Genomic DNA, 13,030 nt, shown 5'->3' on the forward strand with positions numbered 1-13,030 from the left:
AGTTAGAGAGACAACCTAGAAATCATGTTATACAAAAATACTAAAATGTTATACGAACCTTTTGCCTGTCAGACATGAATGTGAAGTTAGAATTTGCGCTGAGATCCAAGTCATCTCCAAGACATTCTAGAAACCATGTCCAAGAATTTATRGTTTCTGCCTCAACAATGGCATATGCAACTGGGTATATACCATTGTTAGAATCAATCCCAACCGCAGTAAGTATTTGACYAGGAAATGGTCCTTTCATGAAGCAACCATCAAGCCCAAGAAAATCTCTCAAACCTGCTTTGAATCCCTTCTTTAAAGCACCTAAACACACATAGATCCTCTTGAATCTCCTTGTGTCAATCGTTGGATTTGTCTCACTTTCAACTTCCAACTTGACTGTAGTGCCTGTTTTTGTCCTTTGTAGTTCAAGTACGTAATCTCTTAAAAACATTGTACTGCTCAGCATAGTCTCCTTGAAGCTTAGTTTGTGCCATAATCTTTGCTCTGAAGGACTTTTGGTGTGAAACCTGCTGTGAATATTTTCTCTGCATCTCTGTTTGAATGGCTTTAATAGGGATAGTTGGGTTATGAAGTATGGTTTCTGAAAGATGTTGGGCCAAGAAATTAGCTGTGCAAGCTCTCACATACCTAGTTGGAAGACATTTATGTGTCTCCACATAAGTTTTGACCAGCCATGTTTCATCATATTTACCCCTGAATACATGTAAAACCCAAGGACATGATGGTCCACTTTCCTTTACTTTTTTACCTTTATTAGACACATCAATTAATTCATTCATGTCAGGAAGGGTTCCCCCACATACAACCCTTATCCTCACCTTGTCATTCTTAATTACATAAATTTGTCTTTGAGTCTCTATTGCATGGATGTCAATCAATTTTTTTACTTCCTGTTTATTTCCAAATACTTTACCAACAAAGAAAGGAGCTGAACACCTATGATCACTTCCACCACTATCTGCCTTATTCCTTCTCAGATTCTTCAATTGTTTTTTCCTATCTGTCTCTAAATCATTTTCATCTGAGTTGCTCTCGAAATCTTCCAAGTTAATTGTATTCGCATCCCCATCAACATTAGAGCTTACAATCATCATATCATTCTTCCCAACCCATTCTACATCAAGATCAGTGTTTAATCGAAAGGTGTTCATGTCTACATCAATTTCATCAACAAGATTATGAGATTCAACCATGAAGTCACTGTCTTCACTACTTTCACTCTCTAATTTCTCGTCTTCACCACATGTATCCGCTATTTCGTAGCAGGTAGGTTCCCAAAATGGATCAAAAGAATCAGTAATCATTTCAGCATACTCTGCCTCACTCAATTCATTTGTCTCAATGCATTTCCCCACCTCAATGGCCAATTCATGCTCAATATATATATCAAATATTTTACAGCCAGGAAAGTATTTCAAAAGATTTAACACATCCTCATCATTTTGTAAAGCTTTCAGACCAAGATCTAAGTTTAGATTTGGAACTCTAAAATGATAAGATGTTGGTAAATGTTTCCTATATCCAATCTCTTGCAACATTGCCTKCAACTCATGTATAGAAAACTCATCTGTATCTACCAAGTCAATAATATCAAGCTTACCATTTATATATTTCCTGTCTGGAGCTTTGGTGAACAACCCCCCATGATGTATCTTCAAGCTAAGCAATGTAGGATAAGAATCTGTTGAAAACATTGCTTTCTAGTCGAGATTAGCATTTGTTTCATCTTCAAAACAATGTAGGATAATCATCTTTTGACTCTCATCTTTTTTATCTTCAAAAAAAAATCATCACTCAAAAAACCCACTGTAAAATATATGTATGAATAATGGTTTCAAGAAAAGATTAAAAAGGAAAAACCCACTCAAAAAGAAAATCATCACTCAAAAAACCCACTGTAAAATATATGTATGAATAATGGTTTCAAGAAAAGATTAAAAAGGAAAAACCCACTCAAAAAGAAAATTATCATTCAAAAAACCCACTGTATGTATGAATAATGGTTTCAAGAAAAGATTAAAAAGGAAAAACCAAATCATCACTCAAAAAACCCACTTTAAAGGAGAAACTTCAAAGCTTAAAAAGGAAAATCTTCACATACCATATACTTGAAGATATATTGTATCCCCTTCGAATTCCTTTCGAACAACCCATTGTGTGTGCACCATTGTTTAGCTTGAAGATAGGTCAAAACATGAAGAGATCAAGGAGACGGATGAAGAAATTAAATCGCACCACTGATTGATGAAGAAATCAGAATGTAAACACATTGATTAGAAAAGGATTGGAGAGAACATCACCATGAAGCTTTTTCTAATTTATCTTTTAGGGATTTTGTTCAATCAGGCGGCAAAGTAGATGAAAAGGGTTTTCTAATCCCTAGGGAGGACCAAATCTATTATCAAAAACTAAAAAAAAGGAATTGACGAATTTACCCCTTCTTAACTATACTTTGTTTAACGCCGTTACTAACAGGGACTCCATCTGTTATAAAATGGAAAGTACAGGGACGTTGGTCGTTAAAAGATTCTTTGAGGGACGTTAGTCGTTAATTTTTGCAAACCACATGGACCAAATTTGTATTTAACTCTAATAAATATTATATTAATTTATATGAAATAAAATATAATTAAAAGTTGGACACAAGGTTAATTGTTAATGTTTATTACCTTACCTATTTGATTTTTGTAATTTCATTGTAATAAATTAAAGTTTTAACTTCTATGGTTGAATTCTTTACATTTTGCTTTTATAAGTTAAAGATTTTTTTAGAATTAATTTAATAAATAAAATATATTAAAAAAAATTATATGCTCATGTTAAAAAGCAAAGATGCAGAAAAGGAGGGATTGTAAAGTTCATTATTGCCCCTGTACTAATGCTATTTTACAGTTTAAGCCACCCTCTAAGTTAATATACTAAAAACACACTCCTTTTCCTTTTGCATGAGTCGTTACACCTTTTCAACTTCCAAAATTTGTCTTCGGTTGTAGGTTTCAAGAGGACGAATGTGTATTTGGTTTATGTTGTTAAAAATTACCCTTTATTAGATGAAGACATTACTAATGGATTGTTTGTTTACCTCTTAATAGTTCTACTAAGAAGGAACATCTGAATCATTAAGAGATGAATCTTGTTTGGCAAAAAAATGTCTGTCTCTTAATGGTTCTAAAACCTTCTGAATGATTTTGTATCATGAATATCGCTTAACCATTAAACGCTCTGATTTCATGGTAAACAATTACAAGACAATTATATTTCATTTTGCATTATATCATGATAGCATCTTAATCATTTTGATCACTTAATCATTCTACACCAAACCATTCAGTAACTGTCAAACAACCCCTGATTTATTTTTACCTACCAATGACATTTTTAACCTTATTTTCAGTCAAATAAAAGTACAGGTGTTTAATTGCCAAACAGTTAAGTGTAGGGTATTTCATGAATTTTATACAGTCATAAGGGACCAAATTGGAAATATTCAATCATGAAACTTGAAATCTGGAAATAGCAATTCGGGTTTCACTTTCCCAAATTATGGCGCGAAATTGTTCTTGGAGTTGACCAACCACCGTCTCAAGCCCCAACGTTGGTGGGCGGGTACAGTGATACAATTCAAACCCTACTTCCTGGCTCCCATTTGAAAATTTTTTAAAGGGTTTCAATTATTTTTTCAATAATTCCATTTCGTCTCTTGTACATTCCACCTTCTTCGCAGATACCCATAATTGGCTTAATTGATCCTCAGATCAATCGAATTCTTTCCATATCTACGACCAATGAATCTGTAGTATGATGTCGGGATTTCAAATTCTGCAGTCCTGTAGTCGTGGAATTCCTTTCCTTTCTTGCTACTGTTCCAAATTGATGGCTTATTGGAGTTTCAGTGACTACCGAAGTTGGATCGATTACGATGTGCTGATTACAGACCCAGTTGTTTATTTGTCGTTTTAGAAGCAGAATTGCTCGCATAAGGTTTGTTTTTCTTGATTTTGTTGAAGTGGATATGGATGTTGGATTTATTGTTATATGTTTGAACTTGTATTGATGTTCTTCCTCAGATTTGTTGATCTTCAGAATTAATGGTTTTCTATCTGTGTTTTTGTTTTTGAGAAACAAGTTAGCTTACAATGATATTGATGCCAATTTCTACCAACCAATTTGGGGATTTTCACTTCCTTTTCATAGGTTTATTGGGTTTCTTGATGATGTAGACAATTACTACATAATTCAACTTCACTTGTTGCTATTTATGTTGTCTACACAGCTTTGACCTTGTGGGCAGTGATGGAAAACAGCCAAAACACCCCTAGTGTTATTGCAAAGTTGATGGGTCTTGATGAGATGATGCCACCATGGAAGCAGCCTATTTCTAGACAATTGAGGGTGTTGTCAGATAACTATCTTCAGAAATCTGGTTCTATAGGGAAGAGAACAAGAAAAGACTCACAAAACAATCTGCTGAGATCCAAGAAAAGGGCAAATCTGAGAACAAATTATTCAAATGAAGATATTTCACCCAAAGATCTTGAGCAAAAAAGTTCGAATCTTGATGGTATTCAGGGTACGGAGTCGATCAAGAATGGTGAAAATGCTTCCAGGTCTTCCTTTCTAGTAAATCCTCAGACCACTTTTGCTTGGGAGGCCAAGAAACAACTATTAGAGAGACTCAAAATGACCAAAGTTTCTCAAGAACTTCGGTCTAGTACTCAGAGTAGTAGTCTTAAATCGAAGCCAGGATCAAAGTTTGGTGGTTTGATTGGTATTAGCAGCAAAGAAGGTAGGACATATAAACCTGTTACCAAATTGCCAATCTTCAAACTTACGAACTTCTCTTCTAATTCGACCACAAAGTCTCTGAAAATTACTAGAAGTGTTGATCTGAAGCCAAGTTCTGTGGTGAACCATATGTCTACAAACATCAAGAAAGATAATATGGTTTCAAACTCATCAACTCCCTTGTCTGTAAGTTCTAATTCAGATGCAAGAACCGAAATGGTAGGCCTGTCGATGCAACTTCAGCTTCTGGAATCAGAATCAGAAGAAAATGACATGGACCCTGAAATGGTTACATCGAGTGACGATGAAAAATCTTGTTGTACAGATGAAAACATAAAGTCAGTGGTCTCGGTTGGATCCAAAGAAAGTCGGGATTTTTCGTACCTGTTAGATGTATTTGATGAATCGGGGTTTGAGGGTGGCGATGTGGAGATAAGGTTTGAAAGATGGCATTCTTCAGAATGTATGGGAAGCCCCTTGGTTTATGAAAGATTAGAGAAGAAATACGGGAAGCAAGAGTTGTGGCATAAGGCGGAGAGGAGGCTGCTATTTGATCGAATAAACGCAGGGATGATCGAGATTCTACGACCACTTTGGTCCAAGCCTTTGAGGAGAAAGATGACGAAAAATATGTGGCGGAGAGATGCGATCGAAGAAGAACTGTGGATATTGTTAGCGAGTCAAGAAAACGGAGTCCACGATGGGGTGGCTCAGAAGGCTGTGGGAAGAGGACCATGGTTGGGGCCGGAGGACGAACTGGATTCTATTGTTAAAGAGATTGAAACTTTTTTGTTCGACAAGCTAGCAGCAGAGTTAATCTGTGTTTGACAAAAGTGCGATTGGTCTGGTGGTACCTGGGTTACCTGTAGAGCCGAGGGGAGGTGTTCAACTGCAAACCTCAAGGAAGATGATGAGTATGGGTGAGTTTTTGCCATAGATACTTGAAACGAGAAGAGCCTGCATATGTTTATTTTTTGTTAAAGAAAGATATACAATTACAACGATTGATTTTGCATATAGTTTACGAGTGTAAAGCAACAGAAATAATAGTTATTCTTGTGGTAAAACAAGGTGTTCTGATATCACTTGTTATGAAACGAAGGGAGATTTATAATCAAATTAAACGAAAATATTATTGTTTATCCGAAGCTAAATCAAGCTTAAGTTGGTCTCTGGAGGAATTTATTGGGTGACGTTTGATTTGTTGGAATCCGACAAAATTTGAAGGGTCAATTCCATTTGCATGTTCCGTTCATTATTTGAGTTTCAGTAAGAAATTTGAATTCCAAATATGATGGTATGTAGATTTTTTTTTTCTTTTTTCCAATTTCTTCGTACTTTTATGAGAAAAAAAAGCTATTCATCCCATCATGAGCGTTTTCCCCACCGCCCCTTCATCACCATCACCAAAGGTCGCCATTGCCACCACCACAACCATTCAACGAACCAAACATTCAAATCTTTTAATATATTCCATTTTAATTTCTGCCAACAAAATTTATTGTCAAACGTAATAAAATTACATTCCAAGTTCTTTCATATTTCAATTCTTTTTTGGATTCCAATGCCACAAATTTCATCTTACGAACGGAATGTGAAATTAAAATGAAATTCAATCAAGATTTTGCTAAATGATTGAAAAAAGTAAAAAAAAAAAAAAACCCATTTTAATTACTGATCATTTTAAGGTACAACTTTTGAAGCTTAAAGCACTCCAATTCAAGCAAGAATTACAAAACAGAAATTAAATAATGTACATAAGGATCACTCCTTATGACGGAGTAAGGTAGACATTGACATGAACAATGGTTTCAACACCATCAGTAACGTGTTCATCCACCTGAGGTAGACTTTCAATCGTAGCATACCCTTTCGCCTCTTCATACTTTCCGGTCCCACCAATCACGGCGATATGAGATACTTCCGACGCCGTCCGATGAACCCCGAAGAAAGTAATCGTGTCCTCCACCTCATGGTCGCTGCCATGGAACAACGTCGTGAGTGCGAATGTGTGGCTACTTCCATCCAATGAGCTCGCTAGATAAAACCCTTGTCCTCTGCCTAGCACGCCGGTGCCAAGCTCGTGTCCTTCGGTCAACTCGTTGTCGATGACCGTGATTGACCCAAACATGAGTTGCTGGAGGGTTATACCGGCCGGAAGTTGGCCGGCAGCAACAAACGGTAAGTTGTTCCCTCCGTTAACAACATTGTTGTTCCCGGTGTTTTGGAGGACGGTGTTGGCATTTGGGTTATTGGGGTTATTGCCGTTGAAGCCGGCTAAGAACGGGATGTTGTTGTTATTGACTATACCATTGATATTGTTCAGTGGGACTCCGCCGGTGATCGGAAAAACTTGACTGTTAGGACTAGAAAACGGAACAACGTTGGCATCAGAGGTGGCAACGATGCCGGTGACCACCCTGCTTGTAGATTGAGATCCTCCTAGAACATCATGCATAAAGAAGCTTAAAGTTGGATGTTCCGCACCACCACCGGCGGCGGTTGCAGCAACCGCCGCAGACCCACCTGTGGGAGTGGTGACCGGTGCCACTGTGGTTGTTGGGGTTGTGGCAGCTGGAGAAACCGTGGCACCAGGGGCAACGATTGGGACGGAAGGAGTGACAAGAGGTGCAGGTGCGATGGTAGTCGGTGGTTCGGGGTTAGGATCGTCTTGAGGAGCCACGTCAGGGTCTATTGGACCAGAGGAGACATGTTGGTTGGTCAGAAGTGGGTTCGAATCTGTGAGGGTTCGGGTGGCAGCTGCGGATTCAAGAGAGATGGCTAACAAAAAGATGCAAAGTGTGGTTTTGAGAATGGTAGAGGTGCATAGCTTAAGATTGGCCATTTGGGTTTTGATTTAGTGGAAAGAGATAGATAGAGGGATGTTTGTGTCTTGATGGGATATGGGCTTTATATATAGATATAATGCATGTATGTATAGTTGATGAGTGTTGGAGCTGATGAAATGCTATGGAGTAGTTGTCTTTAATGGTTTGGTTTACAAGAATATTTGGTCTACTTCAATAAGCAACGAACCTTTTAAATATAGAATTTTTTTTAATTATATAGTTGAATATAGTTATGTTTGTTTTTATGTTGTCTCACCTTGTCCCAGTTCTTGTCTCTGTTCTATGTCGTGTCAAACGTGAGACAGTGAGTTCTTGTTCTGTCCCATGCTGCATCAAACATAGGACAGTAAGTTTTGTCCCGTCCCATGTACCAAACGCAGCTTCATAGTTGAGGATGACTGCTGCAGGAGTTAGCTTTAGACACGAAAACAATGATAAATTTGCAAACCGACGAAGACATGAAACCATAATCTTAAAAGCATAAGGACAAAAGTTGCAGTTTTTAACAAACTACAGGGACCAAAATCGTAGTCTACTCTGGGTTCAAAACGAAAAGTTTGATCAAACCAAACTGAACTGCCCTCCGAGGCAAGGGTGGCTCCATCGGTGGCAATTGACATATGTTTGGCCTCTGAAGTCTGAACCATGGTGTTTTCCGGTGAATAAAAGCACAGTAAACCATTTGATTAATTATAATTTTAAAAGAAGTTCATGACAGCAGCTACGCATTATCGATCCGTCTTCACCCAATTCCTCGAATACACCCAACAGAAAAACCTTACGAACGGAAGAACACTCCATGCCCATATTATCAAAACTGGCGCCACCTGTTGCTCCTATATCGCCAACAGTCTCGTTAACTTCTACGCCAAGTGCCATCTCTTAGCCGAAGCTCATCTTGCTTTTGAAAGTATTGAAAACAAGGACGTGGTCTCATGGAACTCACTAATCAATGGGTACTCTCAACTGGGTGGTCGCCAGAACTCCATCCTTGTCATGGAGCTTTTCAAGAAAATGATGAGCCAGGAGAATACGGTAATGGTGCTACCGGATGCGCGTACTTTCGCAGGTGTTTTCACCGCTGCGTCCGCTTTAATGGATTCATTCGGAGGGAAACAATCCCATACAGTTGCGGTTAAGTTGGGAAAGTGTGAGGATATTTTCGTTGGTAGTTCTTTGTTGAATATGTATTGTAAGGCAGGGTTTGTTGACGATGCCCGGAAGGTGTTTGATGAAATGCCTGAGAGAAATTCCATTTCTTGGGCTACTATGATATCTGGGTATTCCATGCAAAGGATCTGCGGTGATGCTTTGGGGCTTTTCAAGACATTGGTAGCTCAGGAAGAGGAGCACGTGAATGAGTTTGTGGTCACGAGCATTTTAAGTGCGTTTACTTTGCCTGAACTTATTCACATTGGACAACAAATTCATTGTCTTGGACTCAAACATGGGTTGTTGTCTCATGTATCTGTTGGTAATGCGATTGTCACAATGTATTCAAAGTGCGGGAACTTGGATGAGGCTCTCAAGGCATTTGAGTTGTCTAGCAATAAGAATTCTGTTACATGGTCTGCAATGATCACTGGCTATGCACAGGGTGGGGATTGTAGAAAAGCGTTGACGTTATTCTCAAAAATGCATTTTTGTGGATTGATTGCTAGTGAATTTACACTTGTTGGGGTCCTTAATGCTTGTAGTGATGGTTCAACCATGGGGGAGGGGAAGGAGGCTCATGCATACTCGATAAAATTGGGATACCAAGATCAAATTTATATAATGACGGCTTTAGTTGATATGTATGCTAAATGTGGTTCCTTAGATGATGCTCGAAAGGGGTTTGAGCATTTGCAGGCACGAGATATCGTGTTGTGGACTTCGATGATCGGAGGATATGTTCAAAATGGAGAAAACGAGAGTGCAATGGACTTGTTTTGTAGGATGCAAACTGAAGGTATCTCACCAAACGAACTAACCATGGCTAGTGTCCTAAAAGCATGCTCAGGTCTTGCTGCATTAGAGCAAGGAAAACAAGTCCACGCCACTACCATCAAGCATGGATTTGGGCTCGAAGTTCCAATTGGAAGCGCACTCTCAACTATGTATGCAAAATGTGGAAGCCTTGTGGATGGAGGTCTTGTGTTCAGAAGAATGCCATCAAGGGATATTGTCTCTTGGAACTCAATGATTTCTGGTTTGTCCCAAAATGGACAAGGAAGTGAAGCACTTGAATTATTTGAAGAGATGCAGATTGAGGGTACAAAGCCGGATTATGTTACTTTTGTAAATGTTCTCACTGCTTGTAGCCACATGGGAATGGTACAAAGAGGTTGGGAGTATTTCAAAATGATGTCTGATGAATATGGTATCACCCCAAGAATAGACCACTATGCATGTATGGTTGATCTCCTGAGCCGTGCTGGAAAGCTCAGCGAAGCAAAAGATTTTATTGAATCAGCGCCCATTGATCATGGTCTCTGCCTCTGGCGTATCCTATTAAGTGCTTGTAGGAACTATCATGACTATGAGTTGGGAGCCTATGCAGGAGAGAAATTAATGGAATTGAACTCGCAAGAATCTTCTGCATATGTCTTATTATCCAGTATTTATAAGGCTCTGGGAAGATCAAAAGATGTTGAAAGAGTCCGTCAAATGATGAGCTTTCGTGGGGTGAGTAAGGAGCCTGGGTGTAGCTGGATTGAGCTTAAGAGTCACTTTCATGCGTTCGTTGTTGGAGATCAGCTGCATCCACAAATTAAAGAAATACGTTCGGAGGTACATAGGTTGAGCAAGCTAATGAAAGATGAAGGTTACCATCCTGATTCTGATTCAAATTTTGCAGATTTGGAAGCCTGAGATGCTACGATTGTTAAGGAGAGCATGAAATTTGCTATTAGGTCGGATTAATTATTCTTTTTTATCTTATTTATACTCGCCAAACAGGACAGACTGCGAATACCCATCTGTGTTCATTTTTCGCTTTTCTTTTTGTGAGAGATGTATTTGTAATTGACCAAAAATCGAAATAGCGCAAATCTTGAGAGCTATAAATTTTTTTGTTGAAGTAGCTGCAGCAACTCTAAATCATATTTCTCTTACCTTCCCAAAGCTAAAGTAGCATATGATTTTACTATACACCTTGTTCTTGTTCTTGTTCTTGTTCTTGTTCTTGGATCTAGTAGCTCATATAGTTGCTGATATCCTGCTTAGTTTATCTTAATCTTCAACGGGATGATGTCAGTGGTCTTTTTGATAAATAGTGCAGCCTCTACTTCCATTTTCATCTAGCTGTTATGCATCTAACAAAACCATGCAGGGTGGAATAAGTTTAGGTAATGTTTCTGGCATGAAGTTGGAATCTCAAAGGCACTGGGTTTAGTATCTTGAATCTTTTACACTCCATGCTTCTTTTTGGTGAACTGAGGATGTATCTATCAGTTGACGACTCGATGATGCACATACAGGCATGTTTTGCCCTGCTTTTTTAACTAAAAAGATCTCACTTGTAATATGTTCATTTTGCTTTTTAGTTTCCACATGACATTCTTGTTGTCTAGTGTGTGCTAACTGATTGTAGGAGAACGGGCATTCACAGGTATCTTTTGATTTATAGTTATCAACTTTTTCCCATGAATTTGGTGGTTTTCAGGGGTTTGACAAAGCATACCACCTATGTGCTTGAAAGATCGAAATTTGTAAGTTTCCTAACTCGGGTCTCAAAAAAAATTTGTACTCTGTTACCCTAGGCATTAGTATATGTACTTGATAGATCCACAAACAGTCCACTTTCTTACATTAACATGCATACTTCTTTGGTGAGGAGTGTGAGTTTTGCCGTATATAAAATATTATATACCTCAAGAAAAATTAAGACTCAGAGGGGAAAGACTAGAAATCAATAAATAAATGGAACACAGGTTCACTGAAGTAGTTATTTTACCTACTACTCTACTATGATATGAATTTCTGTTGAAGCTTTGTATTTGGAAAGCTTTGGAATTTAGATTTTAAAACCCTATTTGTTCCATTAGGTGAACTTAGATCCATCATTGTCTCTATATTTATACAAATTAGGTAGAGCTTTTCTATCTCATTTCAAGATTGATGATGCATTGTTTCTTGATTCTTATTACTTGATCATTTTATATTATTCTCGTTTAATCATTGCAAATCGACATCTGATGAATAGACGACCACTTCAAAATCTAATGACAAATCCGGGAACAGACCTGCAAACATTGGTATATACCTAAAAAATGGAGGGATTATGATTTTTATGGAAGCAAATACGAGAAAATACAAAGTTGTTACCATGACTTTTTTACATGAACAGAAACCCTAGTTTGCCATTCTTTTTACATAACCCGAAACCCTAATTGTTGATTTCTTTACTTGAGACATCCTTATGAACCTCTGGGCTAGATTTACTTGGATCATCTGGTTTGGATTTATTTGGTATATCCTTATAAAGCTCGTCATTAATGTTCTTTTGCTCCCTCTCCAGTCTCGAGTTTCCTTTGGCAATTCTGTCGTTGATCCAAGCAATAATGTCAGCAAACACAACATCAGTATTCTCTGTAAACTCTCCATAAGTAAGCGCGTGCCACATTCCCGGATACAACTTAAAGGTCTTATCGGTACTAGAAGCAACATCATATAGGAGTCTGCTGGCTAAGGGATCCGTCACTTTGTCATTACCTCCATGCGCAACAAGGAACGGCATCCTTATATCTTTAAGCTTCTTTTCGAGCTCTATAGTGACATTGAATAGCTCGTTAGCCGTTTGCAGGCGCACACGACCTTTGTAGCATAACGGGTTGTTACGAATCTGTCATATGAAATGAAAAAAAGTGAATAATATTGGTGTAAATTAAATGAATAGAAGTGTGTGAATGTTTTACCTCCTCTCTAATTTCAGGATCTCTGAAGGCAAGATCAAGAATATCCTGGCCTGGGACAATTTTCCAAGTTGGTATGAATTTTGTAAGTTTGACCAACATATTGACCACAATTTGTGGTGGCTTCATATTTTCAGCAAGCTGCAAATTTAAACATACACAATAACTTATGGACCAGAATTGATAACATGAGTATTCTTCAGGGGTGTTAAATGTACAACAAATCTCAACTTTATAAAAACTTACCATTCTAGTTGTAGTTTATATTTTTGGTTATTTTATCAACTTAAAATTATGTTTGATAAACTAGTTGATAAATAATCTAACTGAATTATAAATCATGTTTGACAAAAACTAGCTGACGAACATATAAAATGATAAAAATGACATCCTGAAAAATTAGTAATTATAATATTTTATAATATAATTAAAACAAATTTTTAGTTATATAATATATTAATACAAAGAAGACAATAAAGAAAAATTAAA

At 37.6% G+C, this 13,030-nt stretch overlaps 4 protein-coding genes across 5 annotated transcripts in view; 2 read left to right on the forward strand and 2 right to left on the reverse strand.

Annotated features, from left to right (window-relative positions):
* Window positions 1-3,753: 3,753 nt before the first annotated feature.
* On the forward strand, window positions 3,754-5,812 carry LOC112529202. Its single transcript, XM_025140340.1, has 2 exons — window positions 3,754-3,993; window positions 4,286-5,812. Exon 2 carries the CDS (start codon window positions 4,306-4,308, stop codon window positions 5,623-5,625), a length of 1,320 nt encoding a protein of 439 aa, XP_024996108.1. The 5' UTR covers window positions 3,754-3,993; window positions 4,286-4,305; the 3' UTR covers window positions 5,626-5,812.
* Window positions 5,813-6,486: 674 nt separating this feature from the next.
* Window positions 6,487-7,642, reverse strand: LOC112500196 (dirigent protein 24-like). Its single transcript, XM_025103558.1, has one exon. The coding sequence runs from the start codon at window positions 7,640-7,642 to the stop codon at window positions 6,569-6,571; it is 1,074 nt and encodes a 357-aa protein (XP_024959326.1). The 3' UTR covers window positions 6,487-6,568.
* Window positions 7,643-8,280: 638 nt separating this feature from the next.
* Window positions 8,281-10,741, forward strand: LOC112524979 (pentatricopeptide repeat-containing protein At2g33680). Of its 2 annotated transcripts, XM_025134931.1 has the most exons (2): window positions 8,281-10,418; window positions 10,486-10,741. In XM_025134931.1, the coding sequence occupies exons 1-2, from the start codon at window positions 8,358-8,360 to the stop codon at window positions 10,525-10,527; spliced, it is 2,103 nt and encodes a 700-aa protein (XP_024990699.1). In that variant the 5' UTR covers window positions 8,281-8,357; the 3' UTR covers window positions 10,528-10,741. The 2 variants fall into 2 exon arrangements, with proteins under 2 accessions (XP_024990699.1, XP_024990694.1); XM_025134926.1 differs by having other exon boundaries at window positions 8,281-10,741.
* Window positions 10,742-11,890: 1,149 nt separating this feature from the next.
* Window positions 11,891-13,030, reverse strand: part of LOC112524002 (caffeoylshikimate esterase-like) — a 3,624-nt gene continuing 2,484 nt past the window's right edge. The window contains exons 6-7 of the mRNA XM_025133674.1: window positions 12,545-12,682; window positions 11,891-12,471 (exon numbers count right to left, since the gene is read on the reverse strand). Of these exons, the coding sequence (XP_024989442.1) occupies window positions 12,016-12,471; window positions 12,545-12,682 (594 nt within the window). The 3' untranslated portion in view covers window positions 11,891-12,015. The remainder of the gene's footprint in view (window positions 12,472-12,544; window positions 12,683-13,030) is intronic.

Source organism: Cynara cardunculus (assembly GCF_001531365.2).
Source record: "Cynara cardunculus var. scolymus isolate 2C chromosome LG 1, CcrdV1, whole genome shotgun sequence".
NCBI classification, from domain to species: domain Eukaryota; kingdom Viridiplantae; phylum Streptophyta; class Magnoliopsida; order Asterales; family Asteraceae; genus Cynara; species Cynara cardunculus.